The 15,000-nt window shown below is 38.2% G+C and overlaps 1 protein-coding gene across 4 annotated transcripts in view; it reads right to left on the reverse strand.

Moving 5' to 3' along the window:
* LOC137628561 (uncharacterized) overlaps window positions 1-15,000 on the reverse strand; it is a 206,332-nt gene that overhangs the window by 11,412 nt on the left and 179,920 nt on the right. For all 4 annotated transcript variants that reach the window (XM_068359722.1, XM_068359730.1, XM_068359725.1 and 1 more), the window contains exon 5: window positions 8,661-10,052. In XM_068359722.1, coding sequence (XP_068215823.1) covers window positions 8,661-10,052 — 1,392 coding nt within the window. The remainder of the gene's footprint in view (window positions 1-8,660; window positions 10,053-15,000) is intronic.

The following is a 15,000-nucleotide window of genomic DNA, read 5'->3' on the forward strand; positions in this document are numbered from 1 at the left end:
AAAGAGAGAGAAGTCCTCCCGAAGGAGGACATCGCCTAAGACAAGCTTTCTCCTAGCTCTATGGGAAAAAAGCATAGGCGTAATAATATCTCTCTCGAACAAGAGAGAAGTCCTCCCAAAGGAGGACATTGCCTTAGACAAGCTTTCTCCCAGCTCTATGGGGAAAAAAGCGTAGGCGTAACTATCTTTCTCGGGAACGAGAGAGAGAGAAGTTCCCCTCGAAGGAGGAACAGCCTTAGACTTGCTTTTTCCCAGTTCAAGGGGAAGAAGCATAGTCTTCAGCGACGAGATGGCAGATGCAAACTCGTCGAGCTGTCCGCAATTCTTCCCAAAATGAGGAAAGTTGCCAAGCGGCTGAATTGGGGAAGCTCTCCCTCGGAGGGGGGGAAACCCAACACCGGGGAAGGTTAACACTCCCTCATAAGGGAAGGTTCTCCAACCCCTGGAGGCGAACCTCCTGGCAGCAAACTATGCTTCCCATCAACAAGCCTTGTTCAAATTGAAGGTTGGCAACGATTGCTACCTCGTAACATGGGCAGCTCACGAGCTACCACATGAAGCACAGGATAATGAACAGGGCGGCCATAGTCATCGGCCTTGTGTTCTACGTCGCCGCTATTTGTAGAAAAGAAAATAAAAGTTGTGATTAATTACAATTCATGCTCCGCTGCATAATATGAACTACTCGGGGATTAAGTGACCTTCCTTGTAAGAGAATTCCTCGAAAGGGAGCTGAACTGTTATAAACTTTAACTCAAGTAATGAAACAAACACACGGGAGTATTGAGAACCTGCCAAACATCAATGCAGGGCAGGGCGGCAAGGTAGGGGAGTAGTATCAACACAATGACAATTCCCTTACGGCGGAGGCCGCCGGATACGTTGTCAACAGTAATTAAAGTTACAAGTATCTAACCCCATAATAGTATATTTCCATTTATACATATATATACAGGCATATATGTGTATAAGATAAATGAATAAACACAAAAGAAAAAAAATGATAGAAAAACAATCGAGGGAAGTCTGCGGGAGAGAACGTCAGCATGTCCGTCCTCTAACGAGCCAAAAAGTAAAGTGGTTACTCAGCCAAGGGGTGTGAGTGAGCGGGGTAGCCAGTCTACCCCACCCCCTACCCGCTAACTAGCAGATGGGGTAGTTATCCCTCACTAAAATTATCATGGCTCGTCTTTCAGCTACGTCAAAAGTATCGGTTTGTATCTACGTTGGAACAAATATATATATAATGAATATTATATATATATATATATATATATATATATATATATATATATATATATTTGGGCTCAAGCCATGTCGTCCTGGTGGAAGGTTCCTATTGGTAGCTTTCCAAGGGATATTTGGCTACAGTGATATTCCCAGAGAATTAACCTTTAGGTCTCCAGAATTCTAACTCCTGGCGCGAATATCCTTAAAATTTCTCTTAAGGGTATCGCATAATATCAGGGGATGTATATCTTGATACAACACACAGCAATCTTCACCCCGAATAGCGTTACGCTTCGAGGGGGAAAAGTGGCAAAACAGAAGGGGAGCCATTATCAAAGTTACCCTTCCTCCTATTGAGTATCTAGATGGCGCTGTATCCAAGATGGCGCTTATTCCTATTTTCGTAGCAGTTTCGCACGGTGGTTTTCCCTGTTGCTCTCACGTTTGTGCTCGATATTCAAGGATTTATCATGCAATCTCCAACTTCTTCTGCCTCTGGAAAGTTGAGTTTTTATTCTTTACAGTGTATAATTTTTAGCTCTCCTGCTTCACAGTGAAATTAGAGTAATTTAAAGTGTTTGGAGCTTCGCCGATCACCGGAGGCGCCATGGGCGCTGTCGTTCATAACGCATGTGTTATTTAGTTAGCTGAACGACATTCCGGTTGTAATAGCATGAATATTTATGAAGCTATTCAATTAAGATTTTACTAGGAAGTTATATATTATGTCGATTGTATTCTTTAGAGTAAACGAACCTCGCCCCGCGCTAGGCTTCCTAGCCTATGCGCTTCAGTTTACTTTCATGCATGATATAGAACGACATTCCTAGTTGTAATAGCATCAATAAAATATGAAGCTATTTAGGCACATTATACTTGTAAAGATATACATAAATTTGCATATATTTCCTCTTCTTTATACCGATTGTATACATTAGAGTTTCGGCGATTTAGGCTGCCGAAATCTCAACCTGCGCTAGGCTAACTAGCCTATGCGCTGTAGTATACTTTCATACCTGTTCCCGGATTACCCTCGTGTATCGTTTTATCAATTCATAAAGAGATAGATATCTCCCAGAATTATCATATAACTTGATACTCATCTTCTGTGGAGATTTAAGGGTAATCAATCCTCCCATAGAGTGCCGCCCTGGGCAACAACCCTATCATGGTTCTGCCATAGAGTAGACACTCCTGCTTGACTAGGCTAGGGTTTTCTGTCTCTTACCCTTCCCGGCAGGTAGCCGGCTCTGGTTTTTTCGACAGAACCTCAGAGTATTCAGTCTTTTTGCTGGCGGCAGAGCAGCAGGGGAGTAGTCACTCCCCTGCTGGCTTTCAGCTGCTGGCATAGGGGGCTATGCCTCCCTAGGCCGCACTTGAAGTGGTTGTATGATGCCACCACCTTCTCCCCTGCAGTCTAGAAGACTAGTCCTGTGTTGGCAGACCCTAGGCTGAAGAATAGATATTCTTCTGCCACCTAGGATGGCGCCAACACTGAAACAATGTTTCTCCCATGTTGAGAGGTGGCGGCAATCTCTTAACACTATTTCGGCAGACCCTAGGCTGAAGAATAGATATTCTTCTGCCTCCTAGGATGGCGCCGATACTGAAAGAGTTTCTCCTCTGTGTGGTAGGGGCGGCAACCTTGCCGCCTTCTTCCACACTTTATACAGGACCCTTTTCCCTGCCCCCTCTGTCCTTTAGCGATGACCTAGCCATCGCCACCCTGTGGCCGTCGTCCTACAATCTCACCGCTTGCCGGGTAGGTTGTGGGGCCGGCCGGGCTCCTACATAAGCAGCTGTTTAGTCATTCAGTCTTCCTTTATGGACGCAAGGCTCCAGGAAAGGTTGTGCCGGCTGTGACGGCTGCCAGTGGGAGACCCTTGTTTTGTAGTGTTCTTCAGTCCTCTCTTGGACTGCCATCCACATACCCAGGGGTGGCAGTGCCCGGCAACGGTTTTTGTGGTTGGATGGAAGCCTGAATGATACATTCTCCCCTTCCATTTGAACCTTCATTCTGGAGGAAGGCGGTAAGATTGAGTACTTACACCCTTAATTATTGTTGACAAACATTTAATAAGGAAACCTACCTACCTACCTACCGCCCCTTGCAGTACTCGAGTGTACTATGTACTTAAGTTTTGTAAAGCATAATCATGTGTTCAGCTTTTCTTGTTTTTAAGTGTCTGAATAGCATTCCCATTTTTGCTTTACATTTACCCAACAGTGTTGCTATTTGGTCATTGCATAGCATATTCCTATTTAACATTACACCAAGGTCTTTAATTGCTTCCTTGTTTGTGATTGTCTCGTTATTAGGTCCCCTGTATGCATATACCATTCTTTCTCTGTTTCCATAATTTATTGATTCAAATTTATCGGAGTTAAATACCATCCTATTTATCTCTGCCCATTCATATATTTTGTTTAGATCTCTTTGTAATGAGTTCCTATCTTCATCACAAGTAATTTCTCTGCTTATTCTTTCATTTCTCTGCTTATTCTTGTGTCATCGGCGAAACTTCTCACTACAGTGTCTTTAACATTACAGTCTATGTCTGAGATGATATAACGAACAGCAGTGCAACTAATACCGTACCCTGTGGCACGCCAGATATTACCTGAGCTTCATCTGATTTCTCGTCATTTGCAACCACTATCTGTTTTCTGTTTTGCAGAAATTCTTTTATCCATTTTCCTATCTTTCCCTCAACATTATGCTTTCTCATTTTTTTCTCTATATTATGGTCTACCTTGTCAAAGGCTTTTGCAAAATCTAGATATATCACATCTGTCTTTTTCATTTATCATATTTTTATAATGTTTTCATGGTGTGCTATCAGTTGGGTTTGTGTACTTTTTCCGGGCACAAAACCATGTTGACCTATATTAAACAGATTATTTTTAACCAAATGATTCATTATTTTCTTTTTTATTACCATTTCATACACTTTCATAATATGTGATGTTAGACTAACAGGTCTATAATTGCTTGCCTCCAGTCTTGATCCACTTTTGAAAATAGGGGTTATATATGCTAATTTATGTTTAAAATATATCTCGCTCATATCAACATTTTGTCGAAGCAGTAATGCAAGCAGCTTCGCGATAGTGTGCAGTTTTTTTAACAGAATCCCTGGTACTCCATCTGGCCTGGCCGCTGATCCATTTTTAATTTCGCTTATAGCCTGCACAATATCTGCTTCATTAATATCTATATCCGTTAGATATTCACTATTTTCTTCTCTCATTTCTGTTTCATTATTCTCATTCGCAATTCTTGGCGTGAATTCACTCTATTTTTCTGCTAATATGTTGCATATTTCCTTTTTTTTTATTCGTTACCTGTCCTTCCATTCTTAGAGGGCCTATTTCTAATCTCCCTTTAATCATCCTTTTTGCATAGGAGTAAAGTACTTTGGAGTTTTTCTTGATATTTTGAAGTGTCCTTTCCTCTAAGTCCTTTTTTTCATTTTCTTTTGATTGCATAATCTTTTTTTCTGAATTTTCTACCTTACTTTTCATTTCCATCATTTTCCATACATTTTTTTCTTTTGCAAGATTTTTCTTCCACTTTCTAATTTTTTGACATAAGATCCTTCTGTCTCTTGGTGTGCATGTCTCATGTTTATTTTTTTTTTTTTTTTTTTTGGTACATATTCTTCAAAAATTTTCCCCATATTTTGTATAATATATCCGTATTTACCTGTATATTATCACTTACTATTACATTTCTCATATCTTTGTTCAAATCTTCATTTATTTCTGACTTTCATATTCTTGCCATAGAAATTATATTTTCTATATCCTTTCCATCGTTTTGTGCTTTGTTTTTCTCTACGTTCACTTGCTTTGGAATGGACTATTAATTCTATGACATTGTGGTCTGAAATTCCTGTGTTATACACTATTTCTTTAACATAATTCACCTCATTCACAAATACTAAATCTAGGACATTGTCCTTTCTTATTGGAATGTGGCTTATTTGTTGCATATTATGTTCTAACAGCATATCTTGAAGATTTTCAAACTGTCTCTTATCTCCTGCGCTACTATTACTCTCTTTTTTTACATGTATACATACAACCACTTTCTTCTATCCGTTCTTTCCAATCCACGAAATAAAGTTAAAATCTCCAGATAGAAGTATATTCCAGTCTTTATGGTTTCTACATATATCATCTATTTTTTTTTCTATTATTATATCAAACTCCTTAGTATTTGGGGGTCTGTAGACTACAATATTCACTAATTTTTCATATTCAAATTCTACCACAATCAATTCACATTTTGTTGCTATATTTTTCATAGACTTTTCCTTGATTTATGTCTCTTCCATATATTGCGGTTCCCCCTTGATTCCTATTTGTTCTGTCTGATCTATGTTTGGAAACCCTTTACCTGGTCGTCACTGCCAGTCTCTTGGGAATACCATGTTTCACTTATATTTAACATATCTATTTTTTCAATTTGGGTTAGTTCAAAGAACTCTATTTTCCTTTTAGAGGTACTCGTGACTAAACCCTGTGCATTCATAACTATTATGGTTTGTGTTTCATCTACATTGTTTAATATTGGTAATATGGATTCTCCCATGATTCCCTCCTGTTCCGATATGATGTTCTTTTCTACATTTCCGGGAAGTCTGCCATAAAAAAAAAAAAAGAGAGAGAGAGAGAGAGAGAGAGAGAGAGAGAGAGAGAGAGAGAGAGAGAGAGAGAGAGAGAGAGAGAGAGAAACGTGTTTTCCTCACGATCAAACAATTCTTCAAGAAAATGAGACTTTGGTGTCCATAATTGAAACAGATTCTGTTAAGCTATACTCGTATAATGAAATGCCATAATTTGGTTGTGCAAAAGACTTTTGTACCAACCTCAGACTTTTTTTATTTCTCCAATTTGTGTAGCTCTTCCTTGTAATGCCCCATTATGGATTCCATATTATTTTCAACTTGTAAACCAGTTACAGACATTCCACTTCTTAGAAGTTCTGCTGCTACAGGTTTATTTCAATCTTTGTAAACATTTGCTTTGATGTTTTATGAGCATGGGCTCAGCCAGTACTGTTTGATTAGCAACTCAGCCTCTCTTCTATCTCAAAGTAAGCTTTCCTTCGTAACTGGATTACAACTAGTCATGTTTACAGGGAAAGTGATACCTAATCTTCTAAAAGTTAAAGTTAATCCGGTAAACAAGTAGAACTCTGTCCATCGTGCCACTCCGCTTACGGAGAGTGTCGGAAGCTCGGACTCTACAAACACAGACACTGACACACCAATTGGCGCTCGTTATTGACGTCATTAACGCTTCTTTCACAATGTTAACTGGTAACAATTGTGTTCGACGGACACTGTTTGACCGTGTAGACGCACCTTAAGGTTTCAAATTGATTCCTACATTCAATTGCAGAGGTCTTTCTGTGCTCATCTTCTAGAAGCTTAGAGGTATCAAACCTAGGTATTCTACCTACATTTCTGTTGGGTGCTTTCACTTTTAATTTCAGTGTGGCAATGAGGAGCTGGTGATCACTACCAATATCTGCACATCTATAGCTTCTCACATTTCTCATAGTCCTCTTTCTCTCTTTATTAATGGCAATGAGATCTATTTGATTTTTGTAATTGCCACACGGTGAAGTCCATCTATATTTGTAGATGTCTTTGTGCTGGAAAAGGGTGGGACAAGATTAGAAATGAAACTATAAGAGATTACTCACATGCCATATGTGGATGAGATTATGGCGAGGGGTAGATGGAGATGGTTTGGGCATGCTCTTCGCACTCCACGAGAGATTAGTTCACCAACCTTTCAACTGGGCTCCACAAGACACTTAAAGGGTTCGAAGACCCAGGCCTACATGGTTGAGGACTGTGAAGCGTGAAGTAAGAGATGATGAGTGGAAAACTATTGATTTAAAAGCTCAAGATAGAGACGACTGGCCAGATTTAACCAAGGCCCTTAGCTTCAATAGGAATAGGAGGAGATGATGAAAATAATGATATATTTATCTAAATCTATATCACAATTCTTATTGCTGTATCTTCAGAATCACTATATCAATCTAATTTATAGAAATTCATGAGCGTTTCTTTTTTTCACATAAAACAACTTCGCTCTATTTCAAAGTTCATGAGTTTTGGTACTAGGTATTTTGAAGTTATTAGCAAAATTTGTCAGTTTACTAAGTCAGTCGCTCAGCTAACTGAAATGCTTGTTTACCTTTCCTACACTTAAAACAGTAACTTCTCCCATATCTACATTATGCTTAGGAATTCAGGTACCCTTAATCAATCCCAAAGCAAATCTTACTTCCGCTTACATAGATCCAACTCTTGAAGATCTAATTCTTTATGAAATTATGTCCAAGTTGATTTTTAGTGGGAACTGGATCTTTCTTCCTTTTTGACAAACTAGATAAAACATCCATTTTTTTCTCTTGGCCATCCATCTTTTTCCGAGTCATAACGATATGTCAATATCCTTGAGCCGATTGACATGACACTTGGACATCATATTCTATCTTAAGACATTATCCAACAGAAAAGCTTTTTAAACTTTTAATTGTATTTATGAATGTGTCTAGCACTGGGGCCTGGAAGGCCATTCTGCATCTATGTGCAACAGGCAAAAAAAAACCCTGCAGGTGAAATTTGAGAAGCTGGGAAGTGTGATGGAAGAAAGGAAGGGGAAAGAGGTATACTAGAAGGATAAAAATTTAGTACAGCTAGGAGCTGTTAGGACGTTACAAGGACCTTTTTAGTAATGCCTGAAGTGCACCAATTGAGGGGCTCTGTAAAACGCAAACCACACTACAGATTTTTTTTTCTTTTTAACTTTTGGCTGCAAGCTAATATTCTGGTACTTCGAGGTGTACTTCAGCCACTGTAGACCTACATAAAAAAATAATGTCCTTCGTTCAAAGATTGAACTTCATAATGAAAAGCAGAAAAAATGAATAAGGGTTCTTCTCTCTGCTTAAGGGAATCTTTTACCATCAATAACAGCAGGCTCTTTAATTTCACCAAGTATGTAAATGGTTCCTTACTTCAAATTGATTCCTGGGGTTTCTGTAAAGCCATTATTTGTATTTTGACAAAATACTCAATTTAACATGACCACAGTAATAGAATGAATGCTATCCAAACATATAGAAGAAAGTAAAATCAAGTACATAAATCTGGCTTATAAGCTCTCCTAAAATTACTTTACATCCAAAATAAAAGTATCATACAATTACTTAAGTGTTTCTAATTCCAAAATAAAAGTACTGTAGATATTACGCCTTTACAAAATTTACATGATTCAAGGAAGTGGAATAACTTTGCTATCCATCAAAACCGTAAAGGTATCTTCAATTAGACTATTTCTTCATGAAAAATTTTCTACTACAGGAGTTCCATTTAATGAAAAGAAACACTAATACTACTTACTATGAGGGTCTGTAGAAATCAAGTCTACTGTTTGTTCTATTTCATCCGTCTCGGCTGATCCTGATGTAGTGGACGTAACTGTTGTTTCTGGGAGTGGATCATGGCTCAAAATAATTTCAGACACTGGATATGGAGTATCAACTAGCAAAGTTGATGTGACCACCTCTTCAGGCAGCAAAATATTTATTGAAGTTTCAGTAACAGATGCAATTGTAGAACTTTCTGAGCTTGAACTTGAATGATAATCTTCAGTTATTGCAGATGACATCCAATCCGTAGGGAGATTTTCATGCATAAGTATCATGATATCTGTCGTCGTTGACATCTGCTCATGGTTGGCGACAGACGAGGTACTAGGCACTGCAGTCAAAGGTGGGACAAATACGGCTAATGATGAAGATTCAGAGACTGAATCCACTGTGGTTGATGTGTTCTCTGAATAAATCAGTGTCCCAATCTGAAGCGTTGAAATTTCAGGCAAGGCCTCAGGGGCTTTTACTAAGCTTTCAGTATTTGATTCCACTGATGTAGGAAAATCACTGTAAATTGGAATGGCAGTGGTGCTATACACTGATATTGTAGAATCAGGAAACAAAGTTGATATTTCAGATACATTAAAAGGTTTCAAAATAGCCATGACTTCTGCCATTGACTTATTACTTGAAGATGTAGAGCCCTCAGGAGTAGAGGAAACAGATTCAGGAGTAAATGAAATAGATTCAGGAGTAAATGAAACAGATTCAGGAGTAAATGAAACAGATTCAGGAGTAAACACATCAGAATGCGCCACAATTATGGTTTCATTGGTAGAACTATTAGAAAATATTTCAGGTGTAAATAATGATACAGACCCTGAATCATTACTTCCATTGTTGAAAGAATTAGATGTTCTCTCCATACTTGGTTGTGCTTCATGTTTTATAATTGCCATAACATCAGTTATGGACTTGTTACCAGAAGACGAATTCTGCTGAACATGAACAGGAAGATATATAATCGAAGTAGTGGTATCATCTAATGATTCATTGAGAACAGATGTGAATGCCAAATCATCAAGGCTATCATTATCATGAGTTTCAAAGCTCCTGACCTCAAAAAGAGGTTCCCTTTCTTCATTCACTGGGTCTCTTGTGGAAGCCTCATTCACCTGAGGTTTTAAAATGGCAATGACTGCATCTAATGATCTATTGTTAAATGAGGTGTTCTGGATTTCTGAATAAATTTCAGTTGAAAAAGGAAAAACAACAGGGACTGTTCCAGTTGAATCATCTTCAGTTTCATTTTTTGGAGCAGGTGTTGGAAATGCAGTAATTACATCAATTTCTTCAGATTCAATTTCATTATATGAAGAAAGGTATTCAGGATTGGTGTCAACCTTTTCAGTAACATCACCTACAAAATATACATACAAATTATAAATAACTATTGTTAATTTATTTTATATTGTAATAGTAATCTATTGAATTTCACACAATTTATTCAAAACAAAAAGCAATTATAAGTAAATTTGATAAACCACTTGATCTAAGGATAAGAAGCAAAATGTATGGCCAATGAGATTAAATGTGAATGGCATGTGTCTATTATCATGAGTCGGGTGAAATATAAATTGAAATGCACAATTGGAATGTAAAACTCACAAGTGTACTATTTACTGTACAATATTAGGTCAAAATGCAGTAATGGAAATAATTCAGCTCATCCCCTTTCCTTACTGGGGCATTCTACTTAACAGAAATAAATTAAATTTTACCAATAAAACATATTTCTATACTCTCCTGATGATCATATTGCTTTATTCTCGAAGCTGACTTATACCGACATTACCTATTACTGTACAAGTATTTTTAATACCATATTTTCTTCCCTCTATGAGGTTTAAACCTCTCAGCCGTCAATGCACCATCTGGTGACAAATGGAAACAAACTAGTTCAGAGCCACACCACCTTCTGTACAATCTCAAAATCGATTCTACAAGTCTATTCTCTTGACTTCATTAGTCAGTGGAGAAGAGGGTTGCCATTCTTACTATCAATATCAAGTGAGTATAGAAATGAATTTCATTACCAAGATTCAGTTCGCTGTATTTCTACAAACCACCCCTAAAGTTCACATTGCTTACTCCCATATTCTGATGGAGGTGGGTAATGAAGGAAAGATATTCGAAATCAAATACTGTACTTAAATACTCCTAAATTACACTTGACTCACCTCTAGTCTAGTGCCTCAGTACTAAACTGTTACAACTAAATCTCCATTTTGTCAATAAATCCTTTCTATTACCTATCACTTATCTATATACTTCGCCAAACTGTGTTCCAAATGGGAAAAAAATAACCTAAACTCAATTACCTTTCTCAATAAAAATAAAATAAAAAAATTTACACCATATTTGCTGCAGCTGCTACGGTACCTAAAGACAGCCATCTTGACAAAAGAACCAGATTCTACAAGATAATGTTTTTCAAATACCAAATTCGTATGCCACTGACCTGCTACTTACGCTTTCCAAAGAGTCTCCTACAAAAATTCACGGAAGTAGCTCCATTTCTAAATCAGACTTGGATGCAACTCCCTGTGAGCCTCTGTGACCAATCTTTGAACCATAGACAACATAACATTTTTGGACAAAGACCGATTTGACACCCTAATCCCACAAAACAAACTAGAAACATTACCCCTAATATCTGCAGTTTTGGCCAACCATTACTTAATAGGCCTCAACAGACAAAGAAAGCTATTCTCTGACAAAAAACACAGTGCCTTTTCCAAAAATGGAATTTTAAAGTAATGTAGTATCCTTTAGTCTTAAAATAATTTTTTGATCTGAATGAAGGCAGAAAAGATAAAATCACCTTGTGTTCTTCAAACCTACCTTACAAGAAAGAGATTGTAGTCCACTAATTCATTTAGCTGACACTACAGCCAAAAGGAAAAGTTACCCATGAGATCATTATAAAAAGATTTTTCTAAGGTTTAAAGCCCAAACCTTTTAAAAATTGTAGAACTGCATCTATATTTTTAAAATTACCTCTGATTACTGGAGGTTTTTTAATGATAAAGGACCTAAATACACAAGAATACTTGAAACAGATAGGTCCAATCCTAGATGCTTGAGTACAGTATTAAGCATGGATCTATAATCCTTTAATAGCAAAAATGAAAATTCTTTTCATAAAATATGAAATGCAAAACTATAACTATATTATTCTAACTAGTCACATTTCTTCAAATTCACCAATCAAAATGAACCAATTATCTCTGTCTAGGAAATTTGGAAAGACATATAGTTTTTTTATTTTTATGAAAATAGTTTTTTTTCTATTGCTAATCCATTTTATATATTTACGCATGTGTCGGTACAGTAGGCAACCCTACTTATTTATCTTTTCTTCAAAAATTCCACAGACAGCCATCTATTTTAATATCCCATGTAATTCTACCATTTCCTCTTGATTTTCTGAGGAATAAATTATCAGTATTCTTTATATACCTTATGGTAACCATAAATAAAAGTTGCTGCACATATTTCTAAGGCAATACCTTCTTATTTCTTTATCTGCCCATTTATATAGTTACAATTTTTATGTTATGATTATGCTGAAAGATTCACCAAGCGTCGGAGCCAATAACTAAATATTGTATTCCAAAGGTTTAAAATTTATTAAGAAAAAGAGACAAGAATAAATTATGTTAACCAGTCTTGCTCATGTATGTGCATTTGGTACTTGTAGCATAATACAGTAATACCTTGAAATACGAGCGTCCCAACATATGAGAAAATTGAGATACGAGGAGAGTTCCGAACAAATTTTTATTCTGAGATGCGAGGAAAAATTTGAGATACAAGGTACAGTAGTTCCCTATGCGGCCGCTAGGTGGCTGCGAGTGCGAGAGGCTGCTCACGAGGACAGCATCGCTCAGTCTTTCCTGTCGGATCTCCGTCACGTAAAGTTATCTCCGAGCATCGGACGTATTGGTTTTTTTTTTTAAGTGAATCAGTGCATAATTAATTAAATAAACAATGGGTCCAAAGCATGTGAGTGTAAACAAGGGTAGTGAAAAGAAAAAGCGTATGATGTCAATAGAGATGAAGCATGAAATAATAGAAAAACATGAGAGGGGCGTAAGAGTGACTGAGCTGGCGCGCCAATAAGAGAGGAGTACATCGACTATATGTACCATCCTCAAGCAGAAGGATACCATAAAGAGCACCAAGCCTTCCAAAGTAGTAACCATCCTTTCCAAGCTGTGTAGTGATATTCACGACGAGATGGAGAGGCTTCTTTTGATCTGGATAAAAGAGAAGCAGTTGGCGGGAGATAGCATGACCGAGACAATCATATTTGAAAAAGGCAAGTAGAATCTATGATGACTTGAAAGAGAAGCAGGCAGCCAAGAAAGGGGAGACTTCCAACGATAGCAGAAACCTTCAAAGCCAGTCGTGGCTGGCTGGATAATTTCAAGAAACGGACTGGGATACACTCGGTTGTGAGGGATGGGGAAGCAGCAAGTTCCGACTCGAAAGCCACGGTGGACTTCGTCACAACCTTTGCCTCGGTTACCGCCCAACATGGATACATCACCCAACAAGTCTTCAACTGTGGTGAAACTGGAATTTTTTTGAAAGAAAATGCCCGGGAGGAATTTCATGACGGCAGAGGAGAAGAGACTAACGGCCCATAAACCCATGAAGGACCGGTTAACTCTAGCCTCGTGTGCCAATGCCATTGGCGACCATAAGGTCAAGCCACTGCTGGTGTACCACTCTGAAAACTCAAATGCTTTCGAGAGCCAAAGGATCTTGAAAAGAAAAAATCCAAATGATGTGGCGCGCTAATGCTAAGGCTTGGGTTACCCGGCATTTCTTCACAGAATGGGTTAATCTGTGCTTTGGTCCGGCAGTCCAAAAATATTTGGCCGAGAAAAACCTGCCATTGGAATGTCTCTTGGTCCTCGACAATGCCCCTGGTCACCCACTGGTCTCGAAGAGGACACTCTTGATGAATTCAGGTTCATCAAGGTCCTTTATCTCCCGCCAAACACCACGCCACTCCTCCAGCCCATGGACCAACAAGTTATATATGTGCACGAAGCATTTATTAAAGAAATGCTTCGTAATCACAGACAACACCAATCTCACCCTTCGGGAATTTTGGAAAGAACATTTCAACATTGTACATTATTTGAAAATTATTGACGATGCATGGTAGGGTGTCACAAGACGAACTCTTAATTCAGCGTGGAAGAAATAGTGGCCAGCTTCCGTCACTGAGAGGGACTTTGAAGGGTTCGATACGACAGACCCTGATGACCCCGAATCTGTTGTGATGGCTGAAATCATTTCTCTTGTTAAGTCCAAGGGGCTGGAGGTAGACGAGGAAGACGTGAACGAACTCTTCGAGGAGCATCAGGAAGAGCTCACGACACAGGAATTGATCGAGCTCCAGGAGATGCAACATTCGGAGGTGTTTTCTAATTTTATGGAAAAGAGGCACCCTTGTGTGGTAGCCTTGTGTGACGACACTTGCGTGCGTCATTTTCGCAACACTTTGAAGGGGAGACAAAAGCAAACATCCCTTGATAGGTGCCTTTTAAAAAGGCCGTCAAAAAGTGCAGGTGAAAGCAGGGCAAAAAGAGCCAAGCCGGAAGAAAAGTAAAAAAATGAAAATGAAAACAAAATTAGAAATTAAGTTTAGTATAACGTGAGATTAACATTTTATTTTCAAGTGTGTGTACAGTAAGCTAATTTCATTCCATTTAAATTTGAAGTTGCTAATTTCATTCAATTTAAATTTTAAGTTGCTAATTTCATTTTAAGTTGAATTTAAAGTTGCGGTTATGTTACATAGTGTTACAAAAGTGTTGCGTACTGAATGTGTTGCCGTCGAGTCTCTCCTCCCGGTCCTCTCTCCCTCCTCCTCCTCCGCACACACCGCCGTTAGCCGCTACCGTCTGTCTCGAAGGTAAGAACTCCATAATGATGTAACATTTTGTTGACCATCATAACCAGTTCATAGCTATTTGTTATCTTGTTAGCGTAGAATGTTGATTGCAACAATTAAAATGTGTTTTTCCACTGTAATATACTGTTTTTAGGCTTTTTTTCAGAGGGTACGAACGGATTAATTTTTTTTAGTTATTTTATATGGGAAAAATTCATCTGAGATACGAGCAAATTGGTATACTGTACGAGCTCGGTCCAGGAACGGATTAAACTCGTATCTCAAGATATTACTGTATATATATGTCTGTCTGTCTGTCTGTCTGTCTATGTCTCTGTCTATATACAGTGGTCCCTCGTTTATTGCGGTAGATAGGTTCCAGACCCGATCGTGA

This window comes from Palaemon carinicauda, chromosome 2 (genome assembly GCF_036898095.1).
Source record: "Palaemon carinicauda isolate YSFRI2023 chromosome 2, ASM3689809v2, whole genome shotgun sequence".
NCBI classification, from domain to species: domain Eukaryota; kingdom Metazoa; phylum Arthropoda; class Malacostraca; order Decapoda; family Palaemonidae; genus Palaemon; species Palaemon carinicauda.